This window comes from Tinamus guttatus, unplaced genomic scaffold (assembly GCF_059628265.1).
Source record: "Tinamus guttatus ecotype Peru unplaced genomic scaffold, ASM5962826v1 Tinamus_guttatus_pri_ptg000652l, whole genome shotgun sequence".
Classification (NCBI taxonomy): domain Eukaryota; kingdom Metazoa; phylum Chordata; class Aves; order Tinamiformes; family Tinamidae; genus Tinamus; species Tinamus guttatus.
The window spans coordinates 1,492,839-1,509,074 of record NW_028289186.1 but is presented as its reverse complement, the minus strand read 5'-3'; the positions used below and the strand labels follow the sequence as shown (position 1 = coordinate 1,509,074).

Here is a 16,236-nt window from a genome sequence, read left to right as displayed (position 1 = left end):
TTCCTTAGATGTATCCAAGGGTCTCATCAAGATATCAACCCACCGCACTTCACGCATTTAACCGTGCAATCCCTTAACTTCAAGTGATGCCTCGTTTTCCTTTCCTCTCCTTTTCCTCCTCATCCAACACTTTCCTTTTGGATTTCATGGAAGCTGGAGATCCTTGCTGGAAGCTTTGCTATTTCTCTTTCTCTCTGCATAAGTTTACCAACATGTTCAAGGGGTTTTGTGGAGCGATGCCCTTGCTTGAAATGAAATGTTTGACCTTTCAGCAACATTACCCTTTGCTAATTATTTTCAAATAATCATAATCACTTATATATTATTTAATGTACTGTTGCACTTCCTTTGTATCGTTCATTTTAAACTTTTAAATGATATGTTTATTAAAAGAATTGAATTTGAGCTCTGCATTGAATTTATTTCAAAGCACTACGGATTGGGTACATCCTGCATTTGCTGACATTGCTGGTTCTTCTAGGCAATATTGAGGGCACGTTGCCTTATCCTTACTCCCTTCATAATGTTGTGGCCAACTATGAGACTGGCAGTCACTTATTAACATTTCATCCTTCGAGACATCCTTTATTTTTAAGCAAAAGTGTTTCCAGAGTGTATGAGGAGGCTGGCATGGAGCAGGGGATTTATGCCTCAGTACATTCCCATCAAAAAAAGATGGTCCTTACACACTCAGGAATAAACACGCTGTCTATTATACCCCACAAGTGTTGAACTCTCTCCTATAAGTCCTCAACAACGATCTTTAATTTCGAAGGGTGCAGTGATATTGCTGCTCCTCCCAAGTCGTGGTCCGGAACAGCAGCCCTTTGGTTTGAGAGTCCCCTATATTCCTTGAGTAACCAAGGTGGATACCGCTCCCAAGACAGGGAAAAACCTCCTGGAAGAGATTTCTGGAGAAAACAAGGGGAAGAAAATGAGCAGCGCCTATTCCAGCTTCACATCCATTGACGGGCACGGAGGAGGCAGACACATGGGATAAGTTTTCCAAGTTAGAGTAGCTGCACTTTTAAGTAACATTATATCTCTGAAGGGCTTTTGAGAGAACTAAAGGACCTGAGAAAGCTGCCTTTTTAATGCTGATCTCAAAAGGGAAGTCACTCCATGGACTCTATTAAACCATTACTTTAGTCCCTTCCTTTAGGAGCCGGAGCTAGGGAGAGGCTCCTTTGGATCGCTGGTTCTGTTTGCATCTGAAACACCACTTTAACCAAACCGGTTCGTTTCTGTGTGTTTGAGCCTCACTCCTTATTCACTATCCGTTCTGCAAGTCCATCCTTTCAAAAGACACTTGGGGACTGACACATTTTAAAAACAGCTTTAGCACAAACTAGGATGAATTAATAACATGCAAATCTTTCAGTTATTTGCTTCACATAGAACATGTCTGAAAATCAGAGCCATTTTAGTAGCGTTTGGGGACAAAGGAACCACTGATAATTTTAATAGCTTAAAAATAACAAGAAGAAGATGAGGAAGAGTTTGCAAGGCAGTAAGGCAAGTGTCTCCATTGCTAAACACCAGAGCAGCAGAGAGGAGGGGTGAAAAACATGAACAGCTCCTACCTTGGGCCAGGCTTCTGCCCTGGACCTGCCTTTCTGGCCACGTAAATCCCACTACAAATTCATGGGTAAATAATATCTGACTGGTTTTACCCATTTCCATTTATACTTCGGAGGCAGCAGTGAGATCCCATTTCTATGGAAATAAAATGTAGGGTTAATCCCCCTTTTGCTGCCGTCGGAGTTATCTTTGTGAGGCCGTTCAAGGTCAGAGCTGCAGCTCTCGAATGTTCAGTGATTGCAAACCAGCCCTTCAGGGTGTTTTAGGAACTTGAGAAATCAGAGACAACCGCCAGGGAGCTGTGCAACAACTCCCAGCACGCTGTACCCTACGCTAAGGAGATGGTATTTGGTGTAGGTAGCTGATGGAAGCAGAGCAAACAGGAGCTATTTCTGTAAAAAAGCCACTAGAATAGCAGATTTCTTTTCAAGTAAGGATTTACATACTGCATCTGCACTGCTGCACTCATGGGTGGTGCCTCCTCCCTTTGCGTTTCGGTAACATCACTGGAGGCATCCGAGGAACAGGTTCAGACTTGAGCAGCAATGCGTTCCGAAAGGAACCAAAGGCGAGAGTTTTAAGGTGAACGAGACCATGTGCCTCTCTGTTTGCTGGTCTCTGTTGTGGTGTGAATCTTGCTTACAAAAACTCACAGCCCTGTTTCATAGCAATATCAATAAGGCCCTTGTTTCAAAGGCTGATGTTGCTTTTCTGGGAGACAAGTAGAAGAAGGTGCAGTTGGATATGAAAGATGGGAAAGACAGAAAGAAAGCGATAGAGGCAGGCAAGGAGGAGGATGCAGAAGGAGAGAGGGCATTTCCTAGGAATGTGTGATTGCAAGTGTTCAGCAAACCCGAAAACTAATGCTGTTATGGGAAATCTTGGTGAAACCGTGCAGAGAATTCGCCTACTGAATTCGCTTCTGCATGGGGTGTCCAAGCTGGGATTCAGCTGCTCATCCCAGCTGCTCGATTTCCCCACTCTGACACCGAAAACATCCATGAGAAGTGGGTGGATTAGTCTCCTCGCGAGAGGATTTGTCTTCCCCCAACTCCACAGCTTGGCTTCGGGATTTCGGGCTTAATCATTAATTTGCATTAGTGCCCAGCCTGCATGCCGGCAGTGCAGCGAGAGGGAGCAGCGAGAGGAACCAGCAGCTCAAAGAGCTGCACTTTTAGGGGTTCCTATTTTCCTATTTCCTATTTTCCTGGGAAACTCTCACACTCTCCACATTATTGTCATTAACTCACAGTGCTCCATGACTGCTTATACCCAGTTTGCCTTTCCAGTGTTGGATTTTTCTTACAAGGTGGATTCCAAGGTGCATTACGGCTGAGAGCCCCTCTTGCCTGACCCTTCGTGCCTGCTGCATGCCCCAGAAAACACGTCTATGTTCACATGCAAAACTGGGTTTCTACCTCCCGAGTAGTGCTGCAAAAGCATTGTAAATGCTTGCAAAAGGATGGCCTGTAAAACCACTGCTGCTGCTAGGAAAGAGCACAAGGAAGCATAGAACAGCATCTCAGCTACCTTGGAATTTGGGAAATCTTTGTGTGAGGGAGGCTAGAGAGCGGAGCAGGCAAAGCAGCTTCCAAGCATTATTAAAACATGGTTTTCCGAGACGTGCTGTTCCGACCCTCCAGCTAGCGATCACAGAGGACAGGCAGACCATACACAGCATGAGTCACCCCTGAAAAATCCCCGAATGCGAGAGATGGTCGAGATAGCGCCGCGCTCCCGCGCCAGCCCAGAAACCCTGGGCTGAAGTTGGCACCGGCTGCCCTGAGCCTGTCCCCAAGTGTTTCAGCCTCCAGGCTTTTGCATGGAGCAGGGCTGAACACTGGGATCGGGACTGAGCGGGAGCCGCGAAGGCTTCTCTCCGTAACGGAGCTCGTGCCCGTCGCTCTGTCTTTGTCATTTCTCATCCTACTGATGTTAAAACCCACCGGTCAAGTTCAACAAGACTCGGCAGGTTATAAAGGCCTCCAGGTGACTACAGTCATGTCGTTTTTTGTATAAACAGGCAGTTGGGTAAAAAAGGGAGAGGCAAATGAATGTCCCTTCCTCTTCCTCGGCAAGGAAGGGTTGCAGCACTAGAGAGCCCAGCTGGGAGAAGGGCAGGAAACCTGCTGCCCAAAGGGCATTTACAGTATTTTAAAGATCCCTAGTAGGATCTGCATAGTGCAAAAAATACTTCATTATTCTTAGCAATTCTCTGAGAAATATCTCATTTCATTGTACACGGAAGGGAACAGAAGCACTAAATTAATTGGGTTTCAGGTGAATAATAGCACTTAGAAAGCTGTAACCTCAGTCTCTCGTTTTCTCTACCAGTTTTTCCTAGAGGGTGTGACATTTGCTGAAGGCATCTCCAATATTGCAGGTTGCCACCCTGCGGTCCTCCCATCCCCATCTTCTCTCTATGGCCAGGTGGGTTGGCCGGGACACGTCATCCAGGAAGGGGAAGGCAAGGGCAGGAGCCCGGCCGGCTCCGCACACTCGGGGCATTGTGCACGAATGGGAAAATCCGGAGAAGGTTCCTGAAGGTCGCGGTGACCGCCAAGGAGTGCCAGGGTATTCAGAGCGCCTTGGCGTGTCCACCCAGGGCCAACCCGGAGATGGGATCCAAGCCAGATTCCACCTTCTATCAACTTTTATCCTGCTTTTTTATTGTATTTTATTTTATTTTTTGGGGGAAAAGAAAGGCTACCAGGCAAGAAAAAGAATCAGGTTTGCTGCTGTATTTTAATTCTTTCCTCCTTCTAGTTTTAATTATGAGGAGTTTAGGTGTTCCAAGGTAGGAAAGTCCCTCCACGTGGAGCAGGTCTCAGCATCTCAGCTACTGCTCAGCTACAAAATTAATGAATAAAAATTAATGAACTGCCCTACACAAACTCTGCCGTAAGGGGGAAAACTGTAGTAAAGACCAGGTAGAGATTTGCAGGAATTTAGCCTGTCCTATTGGTTTGTGTCCAGGAGAGCATGAAACGAGCCTTCCTGCTTTGCTTTTTGGAGGCATCTGTCTTGGCCTGACCTTAAGAGACTTGGGGAGAGCCCTGGAGGAGCGAGCACCAATGTTCCAGCAGCAAGTGATGCTTTTCCCATGTCTGCTGTGCAAGTTCCCTGTGATACACGTGCCCTGGTTTGTTTAGCAGCCCTCCTGTAACACTGTTGCTGGAGAGCTTTATCTGAAAGCGTGTGTTTTGGAGAAAACACACATTTTTGGAGAAAACACATGTTTTTGGAGAAAGCATATGTTTTTGTAGCAAACTCTGTGCATTTTTAGCACCGGAACCCCTTATGCAGTTACCAGCTGTAGCTAGGCAGCTGCTGCTAGGAGATCAGCCTGTGTTCATAGCTCTGGAGGCTTTTCCAACCTCCCCGAGAGGCACAACTGAACCTCAGCGTATGCAGAAGGGAGGCAGCTCTGCTTTGAGCCTGCTGCTGGGAATCCACGGCTCTCCGGTGTCCGGAAAATCCCACGGGAGCGCAAGGCTGCGCCGTCACAGCGTGGCTGGGTCCTTCCCGAGTTGTTTACGGTCTGGCTAGAACCCAAGGGAACGTTCTCCAAGCCAAAGGAGGGACACGAGGCAGTTAAAGCTTTGCTAAAGCATCTAGAAACCGCTGAGCAAAGGTTAGAATTTCCATTGCTTTCCGTTAGCTTAAGATATGATCTTAGCCCTTGAGTGAAGGGGCAAAAAGGCAGGATGTGCTGGTTGCACAGAATGCTTCTAATCTCCATGGAGATACTGGACATCGGTACCCAGGGATTTATGCTGGAGCATTTTGTGTCACCTGCTGGCAGCCATGCCCATCTTTGAACTAAACAGCCCTTTTCATCTGTATTTTAATATTCAAAATGAATGATCCAGGCCCTTATTTCAAATATAACTTGGCAAATCCTCAAAGCTGCTCCTCTGAGCTATAGGCAAAGAATACCAGGTATTTCTGAAAAAATGAGGGGGGGTAACTATTTGACACTGCTCCTCCACAAGCAAAAAACATAGAGAGAGCACCCAGTTAGTTATTCCAGATTTGCAAGACAACCTAAGACAAGCATTGAGTGCTACCAAAGGGAAGGATGTAGAAAAAGCAAGAAAATTAGGTACAAAAGCATGCAGATCACCTGCACAGCTACCAGCAAGCTTGTCGCTAGAGATAACTCTTAAGAAGGTAGAGATAGAAAGTATAGTGGCTTTATATTAGCCACTAATGTCAAAATAAAGATTCCGAAGGCTGTCAAGAACTACATGCAGCGGGAAAATGGCAACTATAATTACCAGAGCAAATGAGCAAAGAGAAAAATGCACCTTACAGCCTTGCCCAGGTCTTTCATGCCTGGCAAAGTGACCCGCAGTGATCTTGCCTTTTGCAGCCGGGGCTCTGCGATGGCCTTCGTGCCACCGAAGAGGAAGAAGAACAAGAAATCCCTGGTGCAGAGAGGCAGCCAAACGCAGGCCAGACCCTTATCAGCTGGCAGAGGTGACTCTTGGAGCCTTGTTGTTAACTATTGATTGTCTTGAGTCCTACAGAGCGTTCTCTGTTGATACCACTATTAATGTGATTGCACTTTATACTAGTCAAAGTACTGGGCATATATATTTATGTACACTTATATGTATATACATATATGTGTGTTGTGTGTATTTTATATATATATATATTTATATGTAATACATTTGCATGTATTACATTTATAGGTAAAACATATATGTAATATATTTATGTTTATTCATATACATACACACAAATATATATTATATATAATATATGTACACACACAGTCTCTGCACACACACACGTGTATAATAGGTTTGTGTACATATATGCACACACATTTTATATATAGACACACGCGCACAATATATATTATATATGTGCTCTCTCTCTCTCTCTCTCTCTCTATATATATATATATAAAATAGTGTACATGTATGTGTGTGTGGATAGTGTTCTCCATCACTGATGTTGTGCTCTGGCTTGTGCGAAATGGTTGTAGAGTATCTTTTCATATAGGTATGTGCATATTTATACATGTATACACACATGTATACACATGTATACCTACACACACCCCTATATGTATATAAATGTATTTATGGGGGGGGGGGTGTGTGTGTATATATAGATAGATAGATAGATAGATATAGATGTGTATATATGTTTATATGTAGATATACACACACACACACGCCTATGCATGTGCATGTGTGTGTGTATATATACATATATATATATATATATATATATACACACCTATACGTAGGTATACATATGAATATAGGGGGTGTATATACATACACACTATATATTTTTATATATATCTATGCTATATATATATGTGCAATAGTGTACATGTGTGTATATGTATATATGCATTACATTAGTGTACATGTGTGTATATGTATATATGAATACATATATACATGTAATATTTACATACATGTATACACATGTTTATATATGCATACATATAATGTATAGTGCTAATCCCTATATGTATGTATATACATACACATATGTCTATATATATATAGTCTAAGCAGGAAATTCAAGGCAGGAGTACAGGGATTAGCAGTGATAATAGTACTTTGCAAGAACATTAAAGGCTTTGGCTCTTAGACTCCTTTGGTGCAAAGTACTAAAAGAACAAGCAGAAATTTAATGTAGTTCCTGCTTAAAAGAGTGTTGACAGGTAGAGCACAAAGAAGACATAAAACAAGTGCTTGTAAAGTATAAGAGATAACAGTGTCCAATACCTTCTCCCCACTTATGTCAATAGGAGTTTTGCCGTTGAGTTAGATGTTTTTCCTCATGTGATCACATGATTTTATGGAAGAAATAACCATAAAAGAACAGTCCAAAGAGTAGATAAATTCCAGGCTTGCCACTAGCTTGCTTCCTGCTCCTTCCTTCCCTGCCACCTCCCCATTCCAATGGGAGCAGAACAAAGCCGAAATGGAGCTTTTTTTCCTACCTACAGGATTTATTGCTCTCCCAAACTTTATGCACAGCCAATTTCAAGAGACACCTGAGGCATAATTTCTCAGCCCCTGGTAGAATTATGGTTTCCTATGTCATCTTTGATTTTTACTGCATCATTTCTAACCAATACTAGATCCTAGCTTGATAAAGAGAAATTCAGCAGATGCTAATTTAGCCTCTAAAGGAAATTGGAGCGAAAGGAGGCATTTGCTATCCCCATAAGATCTTGCTATCTTTTTTGCTAATGCCTTTAATCCCTTTTCCCTGTTTTCCTTACTCTTCTTTTTTTCCTACAGTACCACAGTGTGCAACAAGCAAGCCTCTAGCCAAGCTTTGCTATTTTAAAGGTAGTCAAATATGTATATTTTATATATATATATGAGTTAAATATAGCAGAGACCTGAAACATGGATAAATCATGGTTCTGAGTCTTATTTTGCCTTGGGAAAGGAAGATCCAGGGATTTTTGCTGTGTGTTATACCGAAAAATCTCTGGATAGAGGCAGCTTTATAGTTTTTTTATTCCTAGAAGGCAAACAAGTTCAAATAATTCACAATAGTGAAAGATAGATACAAGCTCTGTCATTCTCTGCTGGGAATAGCCCTTACACGTGAGGCAGCTCTCATTAACTTTTTACTAAAAAAAATCATTATCGGCTGCATATTAATCAGCTTCTGAGCCCTGGGATAAATAACAGAACCATTTCAAGTCCTGACATGATGAGTTATCAAACGCAGGTAAGGTGTTTTTCATCCACATCCCTGCAGTTGTTGTCGGCACAGTTAATGTGTGCAATTTCTGGCTGCCTGTTGATGGAACATCAGAGCTGTCACGTCAGGATGTGACACTTGTTCTAAATCCTCTAGGCTTTATTAGATGAATAAAAATACATCTGTTTCAATGTATAGTGTATGGCCAATGCCTTTGGGAGGCTCTTCCTGCCCCTACCTGGTCCTATACATCTCTCTGGCCCTTGCAGTCCATCAGGACCCCATAGCCCTCCCAATCAATCAATCCATCTGGACAGCTGGAATGCTCTGTGCTTAGCTCAGTTCTCTTCTACTATTTCCTCTGTTCTTCCATTTAATATACCATGTAGGTAAAATAATAAATAGGTAGCTAAAATAAGAAATATTTTCTGAATTGCTGTAATATAGGCCCCATATCAATTTAAGAGTTCATTTACCATATTTCCTTCCCTAGCAGCTGTCTTACTAGATGTGCATTTTATGAAAAAGATACCTGATCATCTGAAGTCTCTCCATTTCCAACTTTGCAGCTATTCCTAGCACCTTTGAAGTGAAACCTGATGAAGTCAGGTCTAAAGAGACTGCAACATGTGGTGAGGAGTGTCCTGAACCAAAACAGACAGTAGAAGAGACACCAAATGTACCACAGGGACCAGGACCATATTTTTATATTGGTGGATCTAATGGAGCTGGGCTGTAAGTAGGTTGCTTGAGAGACAGGGGACCCAAGTCCCCTTGAGTTACAGTGTCAGGAGTTTGAGGGATCTGAGCTAAGTGTTCTTAATGGAAAGGAGGCTATTTTGCTCTTTCATTTTCCATATGCAGGGTGAGCATCTACTGCCAGAGACGAGGCTGGCAGCGTATCTATGACAACAGAAGAGAGGATTATGCACTGAAATGGTGTGAGACCAAGTGCCGAGAGACCTATAACAGCTTCAAAGAAGGTAGAAGTGTCAGCCAGCTTGAGTGGGAAAGGGTGATGAGGAAAAACTTGGGAATGCTGAACTTTTGTGACTCCCAGGCTAGAGAAGTTTGCCTGCAGGGTAGGCAAAGCTACTACTGCCTTAAAGTAAATGGGTGAAAGTCAACAGTGACAAGGTTAGCCTCATCCTCCAGCTTCTGCTGCATGGAACGATAAGGACAAGGTTTATTTTTGTTGGTTTTGTTTTCCTCATACAGGTGAGCAGCTTCTCTACCAGATTCCCAACAACGGAATCCTCACCACCAAGATAGGTCTCTTAAACTGCCTGAGAGAACAAGAGCGGGTGATGAACAAGATCACCTGGAGCTCTAATTACAAGTAAGAACTCTAATTTCTTTGAACCTTGGTCAGAAACACAAGCCAAGAAGAAGAAAGTGTGCATAAGAAAAGCATCCTCCTTTCTGATGAGGAGCCATGAGAGCCTTGCAGCCATCCTCTCTGAAAGTAACAGGGGAATTATGATGTTGGACAGGATTTTCAGCTTGTGTTTGGTTTGATCACAGGTTTCTGAAGATGGAAGACTTCTTCCCAGAATCTTTTCGTCTGGACTTAAAAGATGAAAGGAATGCCTTTTTTGAGCTTTGCCAAGGTGAATGGTATTGATGATGCCAGCAGTCAGTCTAAACAGCTATATGATGCTCTAAAGAAGTCATAAAAATATGAACAATAGCAGTAACTTTGATGTCTTTGCTGCGCAGATATTGGGCAGTCTTAAATTTTTGCAGGTGTTTACACACACATAAAATACATGCATATAAATAAATACATATATATGTGCACACATGCACGTTTAAATGAGCAGTTTTCAGAGCTCGCTAATTGGCACACCAGTGTTTGATGCTATACAGATGCCTACAACAGACTCGTCGTTTCTGCAGAAGGAGATATTTGGATCTGCAAACCAACTTGCTCTAACCAAGGCCGAGGGATTTTCCTGCTGAAAAATCGAGCTGCTGTCACCACCTACCAGGCCAAGCTCCACAGCACGGAGGAAGACCAACTCAGTAAGAAGGGCTCGTGCAAGGTTCCTCAGGCCAAAATAGTGCAAAGGTAGGCACTGAAGCCTCATAATTTATGTGCCAAAAGTGTGCTTGGTTAAGCCATACTGGCCTCAAATTGTTGAATCTTTCCCTAAATATTCAACGTGGTTACACCACACCTTACCTTCTTCATAGCCTATGTGCAGGAGAGAGGATATTTCTCTGGTTAGCTCTGTCTGCTAGAATGTTTTGTGCAGTGTCAGTGTAACAGAGAAAGGAGCAGAGAAAAATAAGACAGCAGTAGCCATGAGAACAGCTTCAGCTCCTGATAGTTACTGTCTCATTTGAACACGACTGAATTAACTTGAGGGAGATGTTATAAATAAATCACTTCAGTGCTTTGAGATGAATGGATTAAACTTTCAACCAGCAAGGCAAAAGATTAATTAAAGGTTTTCATTATTTATTGTAGGAGTTGCAGTTCTTAGATGCTTCTGATTCTTTATTATGCACAGCAACCCTTTGGCTGGGCCTGTAAGGACACTCTGCACCTCATGGTACCCATGCAACAGAGCATGACATCAACTGGCATTTTCATGACATGTCAGCAATCAAATTGCCATGTGCTAGTGACATGCTGTAATATCAGGGTGGCAAAGCACATCTTGCCACATGGTGACCACATCATGTCCTAGCAGAACAGTAATACTCACTCTAACAGCATATCCTTGTTATTTATATAAGCATCCAGCAACCTTTGAAGATAAAGGGAATTAATTCCCAGGCCATGTCAGGATGGCAATAAAAGCAATGGTGCTCCATGAAGGGCTCTTTGTGTTCAGATATAAACCTTGTATATTCTCCGGTAAGTATTAGTAAATCTTTAATGATCTCCCACTCCAGAGAATAAGCACAACTTCTATTTCAGATGAAAGAGTCTGTTCTTGGCATTTATATCACCTCCTACAAGCGCCCTCTGGTGCCATTCACCTAAAAAAAGGTTGAAAAAGATCAATTCTGCAGTGTGAAATGAGCAGGCTCTGTTGTTTTGTGCAAACTTGCACCTGCCACGTGTTACGGCTGCTTGTTGATGCCGTGTTCTGCACAATTATTGCTCTGATAGGTACATTCACCAGCCTCTGCTCCTAGAAGGCAAGAAGTTTGACGTCCGGTCCTACCTCCTCGTTGCCTGCACAGCACCCTACATGTTGTTTTTTGCCCAAGGTTATGTCCGGTTGACCTGTACCTGTTATGATGCTGCTTCGGATGATCTGACGGCTCATCTGACCAATCAGGTAAACCAGAAACAAAAAAACAGTGTTTCACTTTTGAGATCTGTGACTAAAGATCCTCAGCATGGACCATATATGTCTATAGTGACCTCTTTCTGCTCATGGACTGGTAAATGATTGATCTAGAGACGTCTCTTTCAGCAGTGCAGTTAGTTCAGAAGATGCAGGGCTCAACAGGGAGCAGATGGGTAGATGGGGAGCAAAAAAAGACCTTTGAAAGGCTTCCCTCATGCAAAGTCTGGACACCCGTGAAATAGGCATGGACTTATATACTATATATATAATACTTATAATAATAAGTTATTTATTAATATAATTAATTAATATAATATAATAATAATATAATTAATATCTATTACTTATAATAAGTTATTGTTTAATTATTATAATAATAATTATATACTTATATATAATATACTGCTGAGTTCTGAGAATTAGCAAAACACCTTTTGGAGAGACATATCAGGCGAACACACTTCAGTTCTTGTTGGAGTTTTATGGTTCCTGCAAAAGTGCAGCTCAGGACAGTGGATTATAGCTGCTTCCTGCAATATATGACATTATCAGTGCACTACTTGTTTTCCTGGAATAGTTTATTTGCTCAGTTGGAGGGCCATCCACAGGGGAATTCAGGCACTGAGGTAGGATCCCAAGGCACAGCTGACATTAAACAAGGGACAGATGTTTACTAGGAGAACGTAAATTATCTAAGATCCTGCTGGGAGGAGGGAAATATGATTTACCTGCACCTGAGCACCTGGTCATAGCACAGACTTTTCCAAATCACAGTTAATTCCTCCCTCATTCCCTTCCTGCTCTTTCTTCCTGCTCGGAGTCAACAATTTTCCTCCTGTCAAAAGAGAAGTGGTGGTTGTAGCCAGGCCAAGCTGTTTTGCAGGGGACAGGGAGTTGCTTTTGTCCAAATAGGTAAAGAGTCTGTTATCCATAAACTCCAGGATTAAATGAGACAGTGGAAGAGAAGCCCTCGCCCAGGTTTCCTCTGGGGATGCCTGTGTTTCTCAGACATATTTCCCAGCTCCTAGGCAGGTAGACATTATTAGCAATGGGATTTATTCCAGAAAACATCATTAACATTAATCATTAATGGACTTGAAAGCACCACTCCCTGTCTGCCAGGCTGTGGCTCAGAGATGCTGTATGGGAAGACACACAGGGAGAAATGGCAGTGCAGTGAGTGTCCCCACTATTCTTTCCACCTTTCTAATTTGGTCCTTCCCAACTCCAGATGCTTGGAACGACACAAGAGAGCTGGATGTCCTCTGTGCAGCCTGGCTCCTAGTTCCTCCTCACTGCTGGAAATCTAATCCTCCCTTTGCTCCTGTCCCCGTTTTTCAGTACATGCAGAAGAAGAACCCCCTGTACAACCAGCTGAAAGAGGAGACAATCTGGCGGATGGAGCAATTCAACAGCTACGTTAATGAGAAGTTCAGGAAAGCCAAGGGTCTCCCCAAGGACTGGGTTTTCACTGTGTTTACTGTGAGTACATGCAAGTCTACAGCATGCCAGGCTGCCTAATGAGAGGAACAGGAATACAGCAACCCCCCAATTCCCTGGAGCTTCCCAGAAAACATATGAGCTGAGGGAGAGGGGGCAGAGAACAGCTCTCTGAGGTTTGTTTTGTTAATGTTACAATTTAAACCCAAAGAAAAGTAAAAAGGTAAAACCTTTGTTAAAATGCTTTAGGATTTAGAAAAACACTTCAAAAGCAAATCTAGTTGAGTTTGCTAAAAGTTTCTCAGGGATCGGTAGCTTTTCAGCCAACTTTCTCTTATGACTTTAACAGAAATGTCCAAGCATGCCTTTCAACTCCAAATTCGGTGAAAATCTGGGATCACCCACTACGAATTGCTGTAACTCATCACACTTCAAGCAGGGGGGGCATCTGCTCAAAATGGGCAGATGTGGTTTGCAAAAAGCAACATCCTTCCAAAGCTAGAGAGGCCTCTGCTCCCTAGACCAAGGGGTGGCCTGTGACCTGCAGCAACTCCCATGCTCTTGAATTTTGGACTGATGGACAGTGGTGGTTCTCTGTCTCAGAAAAGGATGCAGCAGATCATGGTGCAGTGCTTCCTGGCAGCCAAGCTCAGGCTGGAGCGCAAGCTGGGCTACTTCGATCTCATCGGCTGTGACTTCTTAATTGATGAAAACTTTAAGGTACTGAATACAACATTGTCACACACTGGGTATAATATTAAACAGATATCTAATAGCAAGAGTGGAGCACGGTTGACAAGCTATGATGTATTTGTGTAATGCCTCTAATGTCACAAGAACTAAACTGATGTACACAAGATGAGGATCCACCAGTGCAGCAAAGAACTCGCCCTATTGCTGTAACGAAGCATCCGTCATTATTGATTCAGGTGTCAGCGTCAGAATCTGTGTTCACTCCAGATTTAGCACTCGACCAGCCTCACTGGGTTCATAACGTGCTAGAATCACAGCTCCCGCTCATAAAGAGTGAATGAAAACCAGACAAGAAAAGCCAAAAGAAAGGGAAATAATCAATACTGCGATTGCACTGCTTTCAGTGCAACGCAGCCCTGCAATAACCACCTGGCCTAAACACAACAGAAAACCATCTGGCTGATTCTGCTGTTGCTAAAGCAGAAAGGAATTCAAACCTATTCCAGCGAAGGGCAGTGGGAACGGCAAACCTTAGGAAAGAATGGAAATAATGTGTGCAGCGCAGGGCAAGGCACCCAGACAATGGCCTCCTTTGTAGGGGAAGTCAATGACAAGGCAGAGTAAATGGCAAAGACACAGAAACTGGCCGCTTCTCACATTTCAGCAGCAATTGTCCTTTGCAATGTTGGCATGCACAGCTTGGGCTGTGTAAACCTTAAGTAGAATAGGAGATCCGATATCACTCTATTGTGGCAATTCCTACTTGGCTGGTTAAAAACTCGAACTCAGCTTCAGCGAAAACACAGCATTTAGAGACTCTCACATCCCATGTGTGTTATGTGTGGAGAGGGAAACAAAACATGTTTCTTTACAAATATTATCGGTAAGAATGAGGAGGATTTCTAGGCTGAGAAACTAGAAGCTTAGAAAATTAAAAACAGGCACAGGAGGAACCTCTGAAAGAGAGTAAAGTGTGAATCCAGGCATTTATTTAGCATAGATTTGTCTGTCTTTTCCTTGCCCTTGAAGCAATAAACCTCCTGCTCTGTGCAGGGGGCTCCCAGTGCTGCGTGGGCAGATATTGCAGCTCCTGTTGTGGCATCCTGCCCTCCCCATCTGTAACACACCGTGACCTTATTCCCCTGTACACTCGCTCGTGGTGTTAACCACTGCAAATAGCTCTCTTGACTGAACACATTTTTGTGAACATCAGAAAGCCTCAGAAGAGTTTTTTGTTTGATTGCTTTTGGGGGGGATTTAATTACTATTATTATTGACGTGCCAGCTTTTGTATAATTCATCCAGTCCTTAGGAAAAATCTGTCTTGCCTGCAATCTGATGGGATTTTTTTAGTACTTCTACCCCTCAAGGTGTTCATGCAGCCTGGAAAAACACATTGCTGTGAGTTTGAGGGCACCAAGCCCGAGTTACAATTTCTGACCATCTTTCCTAGATCTGGCTGCTGGAGATGAATGCAAATCCAGCGTTGCACACCAACTGCAAGGTCTTGCGAGACATCATTCCCACCATAGTCTACGAGAGCCTTGGTAAGTGGACAAGTCACAGCGTGGCCATCCCCACATAACCATGTCACTCCATCACTTGTCAGAGGAAAGACTACACTATAAATACAGTTATTTTTGCGTGCATCCACGTGTTTATTTTGAGGGTGTTATTCATATCCTTTATTGCCTGCAGCTTCACAATATTTTTCCTGCTTGAGATTCCTTGAAATGTTCCCCGTGGAGTTGACGTAGGTGAAGTGAATATAGGCGAAGGGGTAGTAAAATTGCCCTTTAAAATAAAAAAAAAAAAGCCTTAACAATAGCAGTCCACAGATGTTGCAGATCACAGGTTGGAAACCACTTCCCCTCACCTCTCCCTGTGCTCATGCACGAGGTGCCCTGTGCATACACATGAGAGCTCGGGTGTATTTGGTGTCAGGGAGTTTAGACTCTCTCCTAACTGCATCGTCTTTTCCAGATCTGGTTCTGGAGCTTTTCAACAAGTGCCTCAAGGGCCAGAGCCTTTTGCCTTTAGAGACCCTTGGCCATTTTGTGCTCCTCTACAAGGAAGACGCTGCAGCCCCTGGCCAGAAAGCGGTGAAGCTCAGAACGTCCCCCTGCATGGGCAGATACCTGAGACCATGCGCAAGCAGCCCCAGCCTCTTTGGCCAGAGCTCTGCCAAACCATTGGAGAACTCTTCCAAGAAACTTCCATCCTCTGGAGAAAAGGTTGGCATCTTGCGCAACCGGCATTGCCAACAGAGTATCCTACCTGTCCCACACCTACAACTCTTCTGTGAGCAGGGAAAACCCTCTGAGCAGGCACAGAGGGTGAGGGCTTTCACGAGTCCAGAGGAGATAAGAAGAAAATAAAAGCTAAGGATGTGTGCACTGTGTGTGTGCTGATGATTTTCACCCAATATAAAAGAAAAAGTAGCCAACTCACCTGGAAAATTAGTTACTACCTCTGTAAGTACTTCGAAAACTGTATTTTAATAAAGCAGACAGAATTT

The 16,236-nt window shown here is 43.3% G+C and overlaps 1 protein-coding gene across 1 annotated transcript; it reads left to right on the top strand.

Moving 5' to 3' along the window:
- The first annotated feature begins 5,931 nt into the window (after positions 1–5,931).
- On the top strand, positions 5,932–16,096 carry TTLL10 (tubulin tyrosine ligase like 10). Its single transcript, XM_010216231.2, has 11 exons — positions 5,932–6,063; positions 8,847–9,012; positions 9,142–9,260; positions 9,496–9,616; positions 9,802–9,887; positions 10,177–10,348; positions 11,402–11,573; positions 12,927–13,067; positions 13,629–13,745; positions 15,172–15,265; positions 15,702–16,096. The coding sequence occupies exons 1-11, from the start codon at positions 5,970–5,972 to the stop codon at positions 16,094–16,096; spliced, it is 1,677 nt and encodes a 558-aa protein (XP_010214533.2). The 5' UTR covers positions 5,932–5,969.
- Positions 16,097–16,236: the final 140 nt, after the last annotated feature.

Coding starts and splice junctions, on each gene's coding strand:
- TTLL10 (XM_010216231.2), top strand. CDS start 5,970: ATGGCCTTCGTGCCACCGAAGAGGAAGAAGAACAAGAAATCCCTGGTG. Junction 9,261..9,495: donor CTATAACAGCTTCAAAGAAG/GTAGAAGTGTCA, acceptor TTCCTCATACAG/GTGAGCAGCTTCTCTACCAG. Junction 9,617..9,801: donor ACCTGGAGCTCTAATTACAA/GTAAGAACTCTA, acceptor GTTTGATCACAG/GTTTCTGAAGATGGAAGACT.